This window comes from Serinus canaria, chromosome 17 (assembly GCF_022539315.1).
Source record: "Serinus canaria isolate serCan28SL12 chromosome 17, serCan2020, whole genome shotgun sequence".
NCBI lineage: Eukaryota > Metazoa > Chordata > Aves > Passeriformes > Fringillidae > Serinus > Serinus canaria.
The window spans coordinates 10863510-10879265 of NC_066330.1; the positions used below are offsets into that span (position 1 = coordinate 10863510).

Here is a 15756-nt window from a genome sequence, read left to right on the forward strand (position 1 = left end):
TCTTCCCATGGAACCACGTCAGACCGTGCGCACGGCACGGACCCGGCATCGCCCCTCGGTGCTGCGGGTGGCAACCTGACCCCTCCCGGGCTGCATTCGGGAAGCCGAGCGAGAGCCAGGAGCTGCCTCACCGGAGGCTCACGCTCAACTCGAGGCGCGGCCCAGCCCGTTCCCGGCGCAGCCATCACCCCGCGGGTGCAATCGCCCTGACACCGGCTCCGTCTCTCGGGTGGCCCCGGGGACAGGCCGGTGATGCCAGCGCCGCGCTGTCGCCTCCCATCGCGTGCCCCGATGAGCCGAGCAGCCTCTCCCTCGCTCGGCTCTGCCGGGGCCTCCCGGCTCTTCCCGGCACAGCCAGCTCGGGAACGTGTCCCAGCCGTGACGAGGACAGCGAGTCCCGAACTGCCGGCGGGGTCTGACAGTCCCATCCTCCTCCCCAGAGAGCCCCGGGCCCCCGCGGGCAGGAGCCGCCCGCCCTGTCCCTTGGGTTGGCAAGGGCACCTCTGGTGGGACAGCTTGGCCCCCGGCTCCCCAGGCTGGGCATTTTGGGGACCTGTTGGCTGCTTGGCACCGGCCAGCCGGCCACGTCCCGCTGGGCAGATCCCAGAGCGCAGCGGGCCTGGGCGGGGCTGGACATGGCGGCAGGGAGGATGCGCCCTCTCGCCGTTCCTCAGTAACTCGCCCTGCACCGGGCAGATGTGGAAATTGGTTTTTTGTGTTTAATGTCCTTCCAGATATTTTCCCCCAATTGATTTCGGAGTTTCTCTGAGGAATCTCCTCCTTTTGCTTTCTCAGAGTGGCCCATATTGGCTTCCCCTGGCATCACCACACCAGTGCCCATGTCCCACTACCAAACTGGGGCTGCTGGAGGGGTTGCAGGTATATATTTGAAAATACTGTTTGTCAAAATTTAGACAAACAGCATATTCAAATGAGATTTATTTTATAAAGCAGGTAAACTACTCAAAGGTCCACCAACACTTGAATACAGGTTTGTGATGTCAAATGGAATTGTTACTGACTGACTTGAGAATGCCCAAGATTTTAGGACTGCTAACCCAGAGGATTTCCTTTGGACAGTGTCCCAACCAATGGGCAGAATTTCTGATGGCAGTCTTGCTGCTCCAAGTGGGATGGGCTCCACTGACCTCCACTGGGCCTTGTGGTCAGATCATGGAATAACAAGCTGGTTTTGGAAAGGACCTTAAAGCCCATCCCATTCCACCCCTGTGCCATGGGCAGGGACACCTTTCACTGTCCCAGGGTGCTCCCAGCCCTGTCCAGCCTGGCCTTGGGCACTGCCAGGGATCCAGGGGCACCCACAGCTGCTCTGGGCACCCTGTGCCAGGGCCTGCCCACCCTCCCAGGGAACAATTCCTCATTCCCAATCTCCCATCCAGCCCTGCCCTCTGGCCGTGGGAGCCATTCCCTGTGTCCTGTCCCTCCATCCCTTGTCCCCAGTGCCTCTCCAGCTCTCCTGGAGTCCCTTTAGGCACTGGAAGGGGCTCTGAAGTCTCCCCAAAACCTTCTCCAGGCTGAACAATCCCAGCTCTCCCAGCCTGGCTCCAGAGCAAAAGGGCTCCAGCCCTCTGTTCTGTCAGCCCCCCTGGCTGGGGTCTGACCCTCTGTCCCTCCACAGCTGTCACACAGAGGTTACAGATCAGCCTTCCCAGGGACAGTTGGTGCCATGGCTGGCCTTAGTGTTGGGAAGGCCTCCATGCCTGCTGGGGCAGCTACTGCTGCCACAGGTATCCCGGAGAAAACCCTTATTCTGGAGGCCTCCCTTCACTGCCCACCTGCTCCTACCCATACTTGCCTCCTGGTGAACCTCTGGCCCTCCTGGCAGTGTTTTGCAAATGCCCAGGAAGGTCTTTCTAATGCTTCAAAACTGTTTTGTGCTGGCCCAGCCAGCTGTGCTCCCCTACTTATGTCCCTGTGGTCCCCACCAGTCTCCCCTGTCCCTGACCTCATTGCTGTGCCTCCACAGGTCCTGGTGTGACCTGAGGGCTGGCTCAGGGGACCCCCAAGCCCAAACCTGCTGGCCCCTGCCCCCATGCCCGGCCCCACCACGGACAGCATCCCCAACGCAGGCATGGGGGGCTCCTGTGCTGGGTGGTCCTTCCTGCTCTGAGCTGCACCAAGAGACACAAATGGGCTGGATCAGGGGATCTCCTGTGCCAGGTTAATGTCAAATCTCACAGCGAGCTCTCAGCGCGGCCTCAATGAATTGGTCCTTGGGAAGGGCTGTGAGGCCCCAACACCCCGCCCCCCTCAGCTTTGCAGCTGTGTAGGGCAGGTGTGACCCCAGACATCCCTCTCAGGATGAGATCTGCCCTGCTTTGGGTCTCACCAAGTGTCCAGAGTCACAACAGACCTCCAGGGTGACATTTGGCCATGTTGTTCCTCTGGCCTCAGTTCCCCCTTTCGATGGGGCCCAGCAGATCTAAGTCTGTCACCTGCAGACACTTTGGCCAGGTCCACACTGTCAGAGGCAGGTGGGGAAACTGAGCCACAGGGACACAGTGAATATTGTGGCTCTGCTCCCTGTGGGGTCTGGGGGAGGACTCAGTACCAAGGAGGCAAAGGCCCCACAGAAAGGAGGATTTGCCCCCACACTGGCCCAGCTTGGCTGCCACTGGCCTTGACAGCAAGCCACAGTGGGGCAGCCCAGACACAGAGACAGGAGCTGCTCCTGCCTAGGGACAGGCACCAGGCTGGCCTTTTCCTTGTAGGATTGCAGGACCCAGGCTTGTGGGATACCTCTGGCTACTCACGTGTTCCCATGGCACAACAGGGCCCCAGGCAGCTCGGCCAGGGACAAGCCTGGACCTGCAGAGCCATGGCAGGGGCCCAACACCTCTGTCCTCCACACAGGGGTAGGGGACAGTTCCATCCCAACCTGCTCAGTCCTGCTGCCCACATGGCTGTGCCAAGGCAGTCCCCTCCATCTGAGGGGCTGCCACCCCTGTGGGTGTTGTTTGCAAGGCCAGGGGCAGCCTCCCCGCCCTGCCATCCACCTCTTCTCAGTTCCTGGGGGGCTAGGGTTGCCTCCCCTGCCTGAGTGCCACAGACTGAGAACCCAGGGTGTCACAGCCCAAAGCAGCAGCACGGCCCCGTGCTCAGGGCAGGTGACAGCCCTGAGCAGCCAGCATGACCGCAGCCCTCGGGGATCTTCTCCTCTGCCACAGGCTGCCACTGGCTCGAGCAGGAGGAGGAGCAGAAGGAGCAGGAGAAGGAGGAGGAGCAGGAGGGGAAGGCAGTGTCCAGAGCCCCATTACCCTGAGCACATGACGTGGCGTTGTCATCTCCGGTGCGTGGAGACCTGCCCGCGGTACAGTTGGATCCCTAAGCACCTTCCAGCCTGGAATAACAGCCTCACACAGGGAGCAGATGGTCCCACTGGCCCCTGCCATGGGGCTTGGGGGACATGGTCCAACCCGTTTGTTCCCTGATTTCGGACCTTTGAGTGACCATTCCAAAGCCCAGAGCTCCGGACAGGTGACCTCAATCCCTGCAGGTGTCACCCAGAGCCACAGCTGCACGGACAGAGGGTGGCACTGTAGGGGATGCCCTAAGGGCAGGGTACTCCTCCATGCACGGACTCGGCATTCCACAGGGATGGGCTCTGGCGTCGTTCGGGTGATTGCACCCGCGGGCGATGTGGAGCCTGCCCGGTGCTCCGGCGTGCATCTGCGGCCACATCGGCGATGCTCGGGGCTGGCTGGCTCGGGGCTGGCAGCAGGCAGGAGCAGATGGAGCAGCACGGCGGGGACCGAGGGGACAGGAAGCCGGGGGCAGGGGGAGCGGCTGGACCAGCAGCCGGAGCCCTGTGTCCTGCAGAGAGGAACATGGAAGTGCCGGGGAGTGAGTGGGGGGCGGGGGTGATGGGGCCCATCTGAACATGGTGCAGGCTCTTGGCCCCGTGTGTGCAGCACGGACAGGCTCACCCCGCTCCCAGCTCTTCCTCCAGTTTCTGTGCCATTCGTCAGTGCAATGAGTTCCTGGCGCTCAGTCCGGCTCCCAGGGCACACACAGCTGGTGCCAGTGGACTGGGCAATGCCCACTGCTCCCAAGGGCATTCCTGCAGGAATCACAGCAGTGCCAGCTCGCCACAGGCCCGCCAGCACCGTTCTGCCTGGTGCAGGCGCCAGAGACAGTGGAAGTCTATTCCTGGAGCTGCAGTGGAAGAAGGAAAGTTCTTAGCTACAGAGATTTTGAATCAAGCAAATCCCGGGGTGCACCTGCCATGCAGAAACACATGGAGAGCAGCAGCCTTGGATCAGGGCTTGGAGCCATAGCAGGTACTGGTGGGTCCCAGGGCCATGGCCATGGCTCCTTGCCAGGGCACCCCACAGGTGCTGGGGCTGCCCCTAGAGCAGTGGGCAGTGGAGGGCACCTCAAGGAGGTGACGGGGGTAAACTGAGGCACAGCTGTGACTCAGGGGCCGTGCTATGCATCTCCAGATGCTGGGGCCTGAGTGTGCTGGGAGCTGTTCTGTGCCTCCTTCATCCATCTCAATCACTGAGCATCCCCTGTAGGCTCCAGCCACCACAGGCAGTGACAGCCCCGGAGACTCTGTTAAAACGAGGCCATTCCATGGAGGAGCTTACAGGGGATTTCGCTGCCCAGTCAGGCCCGGCCGCGCACGGCCGCGGTGATGGGGCAAGGTCAGGCAGGACAGGCCCGGGGGCTGCCGACACTGGGCAGCTGCCGTTGCAAGGCCCCCGTGCCTGCGGGGGCGGTGAGGTCTCTGTACAGGGTGTGGTGCTGAGCCCGTGTGCCCCCGCGGGCACCGGAGTCCCGCGGACACTCACAGCCATGGAGCTGGGAAACCTGAGGGGATGGCACAAAGAGCTCCCAGACCCTGCCCGGAGGTTCCGGGGGAAGAGAGGGTGCTGCGAGGGATGGGGGGAGGGGGGGGGGCGGGAACCGGGGCCGAGCAGAGCCGGGCGGGGGAGTGGAGATAGATGGGGATGGGGGTGGGGATGATGGGGATGAGGACCGGCCTGGGGGCGGTGCTGGGGGAGGCTCCGGTCCCGGCCTCGCCAGTAACTCCGCCTGCCGTATTAATGGGAAAACAAGAGGCTGCAGAGCGTTGGTCCGAGCCGTGCCGTGCCGCCGTGCCGTGCCTTGCCTTGACGGATCGGGCGGAGCCGGGCCATGGTCCCCAGGGCGGCGGCAGCCCCAACCTAGCCCGGCGGTGGCGGCGGCAGCGGCGGCTGCGGGATGCGGCGGGAGCCGCCAGAGCGGCTGGCGCGGACCAGGTAAGGGGGTCCCGGGCAGGGGGCTGGGGGTTGCTGTACCCCCGGAAGCCACTCATCGCGAGCCTCCCCTCGATCATCGCATCGCATCGTATCTTCCCCGTTTGCCCCCCACCGTGTTCCACATCTCCATCCTATTCCCCGAAGATCTTCCCGGGGCATCCCAACCCCCAGGCTCCCCACACCATCGTCCCGTGCCCCACATCCCCGTCCCCGTCTGTCTGTGCTCCCTCCATTCCTCCAGTCTCACCGGGGCCATCCCCATCCCGTGATCCCGAGCCGAGTCATCCCACCCCATCGCAACGGTATTTCGAGGTTCTTCATACTCCCGTGTGCCCTATCCCCATCCCATCCCTATACCCATCCTCATCTCCCAGCCCCAACCCCATCGTCATCTCCGTCCCATCCCACCGCAGCGCTCGAGCCGAGCCACGTCACCCCTCCCCCCGGTGCCCAGCTCAGCGCCCTGCGCGGCCCAGCGGGCCCGCTGCCTCCTGGTGCCGGTGCGCAGCGGGGTGGGGGTAGCCGGGGCCACCGCCCCGGCGTCTGCGGCAGCGCCTTGGGACAGACCCGTCCTCCCCCGGGGGCCACTCCATGCACCGTACCCCCAGCCCCGGCCCCACAACTCGCCCTCCTGGCTTGCTCCTGGTTCCCCTGTCCCCCGGCCTTGCCCGTTTGCGGGTGCCCCCCCCGCTGAGGGACTAGAGGGGCCACGGGTCAGGCCGTCCCCTGCACCCTGGGGTGCTGCTCCCCCGGCAGGATGACTCCTCCGGGGGCACATGCTGCATTCGGGTTTGGCAGCCATCTGGGCCCGGTGGGCTTGGGACAGGGACAGGGGGCGATGTGGCAGTGCCAGGGGCAGAGAAGCTCATTCACGGGGCTGGGGAGCAGAGTGGAGGGGCTCTCTGATGTGTAGGGCGGGCAACCGCCACAGGGGCACAGGGCACCATGTGCGTATCCTGGGGGTGGCACGGGGCGGGGGAGGGAGCATCTATTTGCCGCGGATACGGAGCAGCGGTGGGATGGGCAGTGGGCTCCCTCACCACAGACCGTGTCGGCTGCCAGCTCCCGCTGCGGGAAGTGCCCAGGCAGCAGCGGCTATCAGTGTTCCACTGACACACACGGGGCACAGGCCCGTGCGCAGCAAGGCTGGCTGTGCACAGCGGGCACACATGGGCACAGACACTGCCCCCACGGCAGCTGCTGGTGGGACCTCCAGCATCATCTGCTCGAGCAGTGTTTGCAGCAGGACGCTGTCCTTGGCTCCCTGTCCTGATGCAGGGGCCGCTGGTGCGCTCAAGGTAGCACTTGGGGCACTGCTGGGGCCGTGCTGGGGCAGTGTTGGGGCAGAGCTGGGGCAGAGCTGGGGCCATGCTGGGCAGTGCTGGGGCCATGCTGATGCTGCTGGCCTTGCCCACAGGGCCGTGTGTGCAGTGGGCCTGGTGCAGCGCAGTGTGTGCTGGGGGTGCTGGGAGGGGGCCAGTGCAGTGTGCTCAGCACTCTGCATGTGCAGGCAGTGTGCAGGCACCATACCCACTGCAGCACTCCCGTGTGCTCAGCAGGATGTGTGTGGGCAGCGAGCAGGCAGGATGGGCAGCAATACCCAGGCAGTGTGCGGGCAAGGGTGGGCAGTGTGTGGGCAGAGTGCGCAGGGCAGTGCCCTGGCAAGGCACCAAGTGCAGGATGGGCAGGCAGCAGCCCTTGCCATGTGCAGAGACAGGCAGCGAGTGGGCAGTGCTGAGGGCAGCACGGACAGGCCGTGCACTGGCAGGGCTGTGTGTATGGGCAGTTTGGGGCACAGCGCAAGCAGTGTGCGGGCAGTGTGCAGGCAGTGCTCGCTGTGGTTGTGGGGCAGGAAGGGTACTGCAGTGCGTGGGCAGTGCGGGATGCGGTGGTGGGGGGTCTGCACTCCTCCCCCTACAGCCCTCACGTGGCACATGCAGGCAGTGACCCAGTTCCGGGCATCCTCCCTGGGCTCCTCTGGCAGCAGGGTCGCCCCCGGCCCAGCCCCCCGTGCTGCCAGAGCCCAGTACTCACGGGCAGCATAGAGAGAGCAGCGCGTGGGCCCATGCCGGGAGCAAGGGCAGGACCCCACGGGGGGCGGCTCCCGTCCACTCCTGGGCACCGGCCGCTCTGCAAGTGCTATCGGCAGGTGTCACATCCACAGGGTGACACCGTGTGGGCATCCTGGGTAGGGAGGCTGGTGCCTGCCGAAACTGGGCAGTGCTGGGTGCCAAGGGGGCATCGAACCAACCGGATGCCCACCAGCCGGAGGGGTGGAGAGCAGAGGGGATGCAAAACCCTCTCCCTGCAGAGTTGATGTCAGAGGCTGGTGGGCATGTGAGCATAATGGCACTGGCAGCACCGTGGGGCCATCCCTGCTCTGCCCCCCTCAACAGGCAGAGGCTTCCTGCAGCTGCAGAAGGGCTCTGCTCTCCCTGCAGTGCCACAGAGCCCCAGCTCCCCGCGCAAGCCTCCCCCTGCACCCACGCTGTCTGCACCCACGCTGTCCTCGCAGAGGAGGAATAATTTGGAGAAACCATGGCAACCCCACAGCTCCACCGGCAGTGGGTGCCACTGGGTGGGTGGAAGACTGGTGCCTGTGGGATGCAGCGCCTACATCCCCAGTGCATAGGGATGCACACAGTGGCCTCGCTGGGTGACAGTTCTTTGGGTGACAGTTCTTTTTGGTTCAGCAGGGCTGTGGCTGCAGGGGTCTCTTGAGGGTGCTCCATGTGCTCACAAGGCATCCATGGCCTTGGCAGCCACACCTCCACCACACTGGAGGTACCCAAGGAGACTCATGTGGCTTGTTTGTTTTGCAGGGCTGGGATGGAGCCACCACAGGCCCCTCGGCCACCTCAGCCCACCCACCCCCTCACTGCTGCTGCTGGACCAGGTAGGACCTTGGGCTACAGTTCCCTGCCTACCAGCCACCCCGACACCACAGGAATGGGCTTCCCAATGCCACTGTCACCATCGCTGTGGCGTGGGCTGCTGCCTTGACGGATCCAGCCCAGCTCCCACATACTGTAACACAGCAGAGCCAGTACTGGGCCACCTTTTTGGGGGCAAACCTGCCCTCCCACCTCTGCATGGGGGCACTGGGACCCCCATCACCTTTCTCATGGCATCTTGCTCTCCCCAGCCCATCACATGGACAGATACCCAAAGGCCATTGGAGTCACCTCAGCTCTAGCATCTGCATCCCCCCAGCTTTGGAGCAGGTAATGAGGAGGAACCCAAATCCCCTCCCCATCTCTGCTTAGTCAATGCTTCTTGCTAAATAAAGTCAATTATTTTTCTCTAAGAAACATCCTCCCTGTGGTCCTCTGCTGCTCCTTAAAGCCAAGTGTCCACCCATCTTTAGTGCAACACAGAGCAGCCAGCGTCAACCAGTGCACCCAGGCCCCTGGTGGCCACAACACCCAATGCTCAGAGGACGGGGTGAGGTGACAGCTGGGGGGGTCCCTGTTGTGGGCAGAGAAGATGCACATCTCCCAGTGCTGGTGACAACCCATGGCAGCTGTCAAAGGGCTGGTAGGGAAGGTCAGTGCTACAACCCACTTAGTCCTGTGGGCAGACCCCTTCCTCTGTCCCCACCATGCACTGTGGCAACCTTGTGCTGATGACCTCATTGTCACACAGCTGTGTCACACTGTGGCTGGGGACTCTGCCTACTCTGGCCACCCAACAGCATTGTCCCAGAGTATTGGGCTGCTTGGTGCTGGCACACAGTGGGTGTCAGACCCCATGTCCCACAGCAGCTGAAGCCACCATCAGACTCGCTTTCCAGCCCAGGAGACATGTCACAGCCATGGGTCACAGAAGACAACAAAGCCAGAGGGAACTGAGCCAGCACAGCTCCTCTGGCACAGGGAGCGGATGCAAGAATCACTGCTGACATGTGGGTTTGGGCATCCACCACAACACCCCTCTGCCATTCCTGATCTGAAAGATCCAGAGAGTGTGCAATTCTGTGTAGCCAGCCCTGTGACCACCCCACAGAGGTGTTTGTGGGCCACAGTGGGTGCAGCCACCACAGGGAGGGGTTGTAGCTCCTGCCTCGTACAGAGCCCCAGACCGTGGGGGCTTCCCAGCCAACATGGTGGGTGCTCATGGTGCCTGTCCCTGGGCCCTGGTTCCTGCAGCGCTGGTGCTGGGACGTGGATACACACAGTCCCAGGAGATCCCTCACCACTCCGATGCTCTCACCAGGGCTGAGCACACACTCCCCATGGAAAACCCTGGTGTTGAACCCTCACAGCCCTGCTCAGAACTGCCAACTCTGTGATTCTGCAAGATAGTCCCTGTGCCCTGTGGGCCAGGAAGAGGGCACAGTACTCTGTGTTCTCCTCTTGCTGTGCTGAGCTGGTATGCAGTTCCCGGCTGCCCCCATTGGTGTCCTGCCAGCTGCTCCGTGATTTGCACCCTGGATCTGGAGACTTTTTCCAGTTTCTTCCTCCAGCTGATTGACTATCGACAGCAGCAGTGGAGGCTGGGATGCCCCAAACATTCCTTTCTGAAGAGATGGCCAATCCCCAGCTCTGAGCCAGGAGCTGTGGGGATTGATACGAGGTCACTCCAGGATTGAGGCACCTCATGTGTTCTCTTGCAGGGTGGGCTGCCGTCCTCTGAGGCCGTGTGACAGGGAACTGGCAGAAGAAGAGTCGCTTTTAAGATGACACGAACAGACCCACCTGACATTCTGGTGTCCACGGTGTACCAAGACATCAAGGTGGCGACAGCAGCCCCTGGGGATTCCTTTGTCTGTCAGCCCCTAGCACAATGTGACGCCTCCATGTCCTCCTCCCTGTCCTGCGAGCCGCAGCCCTTCAACAAGCGCCACTGTAGGAGTTTCGACTTCATCGAGTCGTTGGAAGAGCTGGGCACCCCCTTGGCCATGGAGCGCGCCTGTCCGCGCCCCGGCATGCCTGAGCCCACGCCGGGGCCGCCGGGCAGGCAGGCGCCACCGAAGCCAGACCGTTACAGCGGCAGAGCCCCCGTGCCGCGGAGCGAGCCGAAGCGCCGAGCCCGCTCCAAGAGCGCCCCGCGGGTAAAGTCCACCCTGACCCCGGTGCCCATCACCGTGGCGGCATCACCGCCGCCAGCCCGGCGTGGGCGGGAGGTGCTGCGGGTGGCACGGGAGCCCTCCCGCACTGATCCCTCGCCGCGCCGCGAGGGCCCAATGCCGCTGCGGGCACTGGCCAACGAGGTTCACCCCATCAAGCTGCAGCCGCAGCGGAGCAGCGTCAGCCGCATCTCCCCGCTCTGCCTGGGCAGCAACTGCTACGAGGAAGGGCCGGGGGCGAAGGTGGGCGCCAGCCCACACGTCAAGTGCCGTGTGGACATCAAGCCGGACGAGGCAGTGCTGGTGCACACGGCGCGGAGCCTGCGGGCAGCCCCGAACCGTCCGGAGCCGTCGCGTTGGCCCCGCACCCCTGGGGCCGCCCGCAGCCTGACCGTGCCAGGGAGCCGGCAGGCGACCGCGTCCCGCACGCCCACCCCCAGCGACTCCTACAGTGGGGATCCTCCTCTGCTGCCCTACCCCGGTGAGTACTACGAGGCAGACCCCCGGGCTTTGGCGTACCAGACAGTGCCCGTGCCAGCCTCACGGGAATTCAGGGAGTACCCCGACAGGGGCTGCATGACCTTTTCGGCCCCCGGCGTTCCAGCCAAGTTCTTCTACGCAGAGGAGTCGGCGCGGTGCCCCAGCCCTGCCATGCCCCTCCGCAGCTCTGGCTATGCCAGCTACCCCCACCCCAGCCGCCACGCCGTGCCCCAGCCCTTCTACACAGAGGACCCGGCCAAGGCTGCTGCTCACACAGTGCCGCCCCGGACGTTGTACGTGGAGGAGGCGCGGGGTTACCCGGTGCAGGAGGCACCTGCCCGCACCTTCTATGGGGATGAGCCCCGCTACTACGCCCCGCGTGGGACCCCTGTCAAAACCCTCTACGCCGAGGACGCTCGGACATATCCAGCACTCGGCTCCTCCCCGCGGCTGCTCTACCCCGAGGACTATGGGAAGTACCGGGAGCGGGAGGTGCTGTCGCGCACGTGCCCCCCGCCGCGCAGCGCGCAGCCCCTGCACTTCGGGGACTGGTACTGCCCCGAGCGGGCCACGCTGCCCTACCAGAGCCTGCAACTGTCCCGCTTCACCCCACAGCCGGCCGGGCGTGAGGCCATGTTCTCCTCCTGGCATGCCAGCTACGGCGTGACCCCACCGCGGCTGGGCCGGGAGACCCAGCACTACTCCAAATCCTGGGACAACATCCTGGCGCCAGCAGCACGCAGGGAGGAGGCCCTGCTGCGTGGGCGCAGCTACGAGAACCTGCTCGCCCATGAAGAGCACCGTGCCTTATCCCCCGAGGAGCGCCGGCAGCCTGTGGTGATCAACCTGTCGAGTTCACCCAAGCGCTATGCGGCCCTGTCCCTCTCCGAGAGCTCCATCCTCGAGCGGGTACACGCCGACGGCAGCCGTGGGCCCCTGGGCCGCTCCTGGTACGTCACGCCAGAGATCACCATCACCGACAACGACATCCGCGCCGAGGGGCTGGGCCGGAGCGAGAGGCGCTCGGCCAGCTGGGACATGCTGGACGCAGGCCGGGAGTGCAGGCCCTACGCTGTGCCCTGCGCCCCACAGCCCAGCCCCAGGGAGGGCGGCTCGGGGCGCCAGCGCAGCCTGGAGCAGCTGGACGAACTCATCACCGACCTTGTCATTGACTACAAGCCGGCACCGGGCCAACGCTCGGGGGACAGGGACAGCCTCGCAGAGCAGCTCAAGCAGCTCCTGAGCAGCAGCGCCTCGGGCCCCCCCCGACGGGGAGAGGGCAGGCGGGTCCCTCACAATGTGCCCGAGGGACCCCGACCCACAAAGGAGCAGCCGGGCCCCAGCTCCCATGCTGGCACCCCGCGCCGCCCACCGGCCACCAGCCCCTTCGAAAAGTCACCGGAGAACTGCTCGCCCGACCTGAGCGCTGAGGAGGACGACATGATGATGTGCTCCAATGCCAAGTGCCGGCGCACAGAGACCATGTTCAACGCCTGCCTCTACTTCAAATCGTGCCACAGCTGCTACACCTACTACTGCTCCCGGCACTGCCGGCGCGAGGACTGGGACACGCACAAGGCCAGCTGCGTCTACGGGCGGGTGGGCAGCATCTGCCGCCATGTCCTTCAGTTCTGCCGCGAGAACACCGAGGTGCACAAGGCTTTCTCACGCATTGCCAAGGTGGGATACCTCTCCCGCGGCCGTGGCGTCCTCTTCCTGGGCTTCCCCAATGCGGGCTCCGCCGAGAACTTTCTCCAGTTTGGGCTGGAGAGCCTGCTGATGTCCCCCACGTACCTGTCCCTGCGGGAGCTGGACAGCTACTCAGACAACCTGGGAGAGTATGCCCAGGAGCTGCGGGAGACAGGCAACCAGTACGACCCCAACGAATGTTTCCTGCTGAATGTAACCGTGGCCGTCACTCAGAAAGTGCCAGAGAGGCCGTCACCGAAGATGCAGGTGCCGACGGTCAGGAAATATGCCAAGGTGGCCTTAGCCTCCTCCAGCCCTGAGAAGAAGATCTTGAAGAAGGAGCGGGACATGGAAACGTTGATCCTGACGCCACCGCCCGGTACAGCGGACATCGACAAGGATGGGGAGGAGGGCCGGAAGGCACGGGAGGTCTGCTTTATCAACATTCAGCGGGAGCTGCGCATCCGCGGCGTCTTCCTGCGTCACGAATTCCCTGCTGTCTACGAGCAGCTCTGCGACTTCGTGGAGAGCAACAAGCGCTTCACCCCCACCACCATCTACCCCATCGACAAGAGGACGGGCAAACAGTTCATGTGCATGATTATGGCGGCCTCCGAGCCTCGCACCCTCGACTGGGTGGCCAGCCCCAACCTCCTGGACGACATCATGTGAATGCAGGGCGGGGCGCACCCCCTCTGTCGATACGTGCTGTCCTGTCAGAACCCCCTCGGCTGTTACACCAAGGGGAGGGGGCTGCGGGCAGCCGACAGTGCTGGGTGGACCGGGCGGTGACAGGAGCACAGCCCGAAGCTTACCCTGGAGCCCAGAGCCTGGGGAGCCCCTGCAGAGCCCTCTCGGGTGAGCGGTGCTTGGCCAGAGCAGCGGCGCCCCGCACCCCCCCAACTCCTGCCGACCGAGGCTGCCGCAACCCAGAGCCCCTCGGGCCTGCCCCAGGGTCCCCTCAGCACGGAGGGTCCCTCAGCGGCCATACCCAGCGCCTGGGACTGGGCTGCACCAGGACAGTGTCCCCGCCGTGTCTGTGTAGCCATTGCTGTTACTGCGGGAGCGTCAGGTGCTGGGGTGGCCCTGGGATCCCACGCGGGCTCTGGGCACAGAGCGGGGCAGGGCTGCGGGGTCCCTGGACGCTGCCGGGGGAGTGGGATCGCGGGGGGCGGGCGGGGACTCTGACCGGGGTCGGGGTTAATCGCCAGTGAGAGGTGACCGTGGAGGGGATCAGGGAAGGCGAGGCAGAGCCGGCGTCGTGGCCAAGGCCCCTCACCTGGGGCGCCCGCGCCGCCCTGCCCGGTCCTGCTCCCCGCTGTCGATCCCACTACCGACACCGGCACCGGCCGCAGCGCCCGCCCCCAGAGCCGCTGCCCGGTGGAACCCCGCGCCGGCTGGGGGCGGAGCCTGGTTCCGCGAGCGCTGGTTGGACGACGGGTGGAGGAGGTGGGAACGCGGGCAGGAGCCGGGTGCTGGTTGGACGCCGGTCGGAGGGGGCGGGAACACGGGCAGGAGTCGGTCGCTGGTTGGACAACGGGTGGAGGAGGCGGGAACACGGGCAGGAGCCGGGCGCTGGTTGGACGCCGGGAGGTGGAGGCGGGCACGGCGTGTGGGCGGCAGCGATGGCGGGCTCGGCGCTGTCGCGGGTGCCGGACGTGCAGATCGATGGCGACGGTGTCTTCAAGTACGTGCTGGTGCGGGTGCGCGGGGCCGGCGCGCCCGCCAAGGACGTCGTGCGAGGCTACAGCTGGGCCGAGTACCACGGTGAGGGGCGTCGGGAGTGCGGGGCGGGGCTGTGGCCCAGGGAAGCGTGCGGGGGCTTGCCGGGCGTCTGGCCCGTCCCGGGGCGGCGGCTGAGGCGGGGGTTCCCCGCGCCACCCCCGCTCCCTCCCTGCAGCCGACCTGTTCGAGCGCACCGCGGAGGAGCTGGCGCGGCACGGCCTGAGCTGCGAGTGCCTGGGCGGCGGCCGCCTGTCGCACCGCCCTGAAGAGAGGAAGATCCACGTCTACGGGTACTCGGTGGTAAGCAGGAGCCGGGGGGACCCACGCATGGACGCAGCATTTCCCTTCGTGGGGTGGGTCCCACTGACGGCGGCCGAGTTGGCATCGCACCCCCTCGGGGGTGGAAGGGCTGGGAGGGGCGGCGCTCCTGGGCGTTTTCCCGAGTGCCCCAGGTAGGGGAGACCGCAGAGCCCTTTCCGGTGAGCAGTGCTTGGCCAAAGTAGGGTCACCCCACGAACTCCCCAGCACCTGCCTGTGGGGCTGCCAGACACCCAGAGTCCCCGGAGGTCCCATGGGTACAGTGGCTGTACCCAGCACTGGATGCTGCCAGGGGGAATTGGGCTGCAGAGTTCTTACCCTGTCTCCGCTTTGTGTGTCCCTAGGATGTTCCTGCAGGAGTGTCAGGTGGGTGCTGTAGGAGCCTTGTAAGGATGACTGGAGGCATTCTTGGGGACATCATGCTGGGTCCCTGGATGCTGACCCCAGCCCAGGGCTGTGCTGCAGCACCAGCTGTGCTGGGTGCTGAGTGCAGAGCGTAGCTGGGACCAGGGCAGTGTGCTGGTCCCTGGGCCACAGTGCACACAGTTTTCCTAGCTCCAGGGTGACACTGTCCTCTTTCCTGGGTGCTCCACCAGCCTCAGCTGGAGTCAGGAAGGACTGGCACAGGCTCTGTGGCCTCTCTGCTGCTGGGGTCTGCCAGAGCTGCCCTGGGGATTTGCCAGGCTTCCCTGCAAGTTCTCACCAGCTCTCCTTGGGAACCCTCTTTTCCTATGCAGGGCTTTGGACGAGCTGACCACGCTGTGACCACAGAGAAGCTGAAGGCAGAGTATCCTGACTATGAGATTACCTGGGCAGATGAAGGGTACTGACTCTTCTGTCTGTGGTGCCAGCCCAGAACTGGCACAGCTGTGTGCAGCACCAGGGTGGTGGCAGCAGGCTCCCCATGCTCAGCCATGCTCCAGACTCTCCTGATTTTCCTCTGTGTTGAACTCGCCCATTCTCCACTATCACCGGACTGTCCCTGTGCCAGGTGCTCCCACCTCCCTGGCATGGCAAAGCTGGTGAAGCCAGTGGTTGCTCTGCCCCAGCCTCCTGGTGCCAGGGGCTCATCCACATGTATCTGTGAGAATTAAAGTCGTTGGAGGAGCACAGCTGCTCTGGTGGCCATGCTCACGACTCGGCTGCTCCTTCCCAGGTCTGGGTTATGCCTGTTGACAGTGGAAGGGAACCCCCAGGTTATCCGCCCCTTGA

At 64.7% G+C, this 15756-nt stretch overlaps 2 protein-coding genes across 3 annotated transcripts; both read left to right on the top strand.

The window, feature by feature from the left end:
- The first annotated feature begins 5127 nt into the window (after positions 1-5127).
- Positions 5128-13802, top strand: AJM1 (apical junction component 1 homolog). Of its 2 annotated transcripts, XM_030233123.2 has the most exons (4): positions 5128-5264; positions 8087-8160; positions 8410-8488; positions 9880-13802. In XM_030233123.2, the coding sequence occupies exon 4, from the start codon at positions 9943-9945 to the stop codon at positions 13171-13173; it is 3231 nt and encodes a 1076-aa protein (XP_030088983.2). In that variant the 5' UTR covers positions 5128-5264; positions 8087-8160; positions 8410-8488; positions 9880-9942; the 3' UTR covers positions 13174-13802. The 2 variants fall into 2 exon arrangements, with proteins under 2 accessions (XP_030088983.2, XP_030088982.2); XM_030233122.2 differs by lacking the exon at positions 8410-8488.
- Positions 13803-14004: 202 nt separating this feature from the next.
- Positions 14005-15674, top strand: PHPT1 (phosphohistidine phosphatase 1). The gene is made up of 3 exons (XM_030233124.2): positions 14005-14268; positions 14402-14526; positions 15282-15674. The coding sequence occupies exons 1-3, from the start codon at positions 14127-14129 to the stop codon at positions 15372-15374; spliced, it is 360 nt and encodes a 119-aa protein (XP_030088984.1). The 5' UTR covers positions 14005-14126; the 3' UTR covers positions 15375-15674.
- The last annotated feature ends 82 nt before the right edge of the window (positions 15675-15756 follow it).

Bases quoted from the DNA above. Each gene is read 5' to 3' on its own strand.
- AJM1 (XM_030233123.2), top strand. From the start codon at position 9,943: ATGACACGAACAGACCCACCTGACATTCTGGTGTCCACGGTGTACCAA.
- PHPT1 (XM_030233124.2), top strand. From the start codon at position 14,127: ATGGCGGGCTCGGCGCTGTCGCGGGTGCCGGACGTGCAGATCGATGGC. The intron at 14,269-14,401 runs GTGAGGGGCGTC...CCCTCCCTGCAG, and splicing joins CAGCTGGGCCGAGTACCACG to CCGACCTGTTCGAGCGCACC. The intron at 14,527-15,281 runs GTAAGCAGGAGC...TTTCCTATGCAG, and splicing joins ACGTCTACGGGTACTCGGTG to GGCTTTGGACGAGCTGACCA.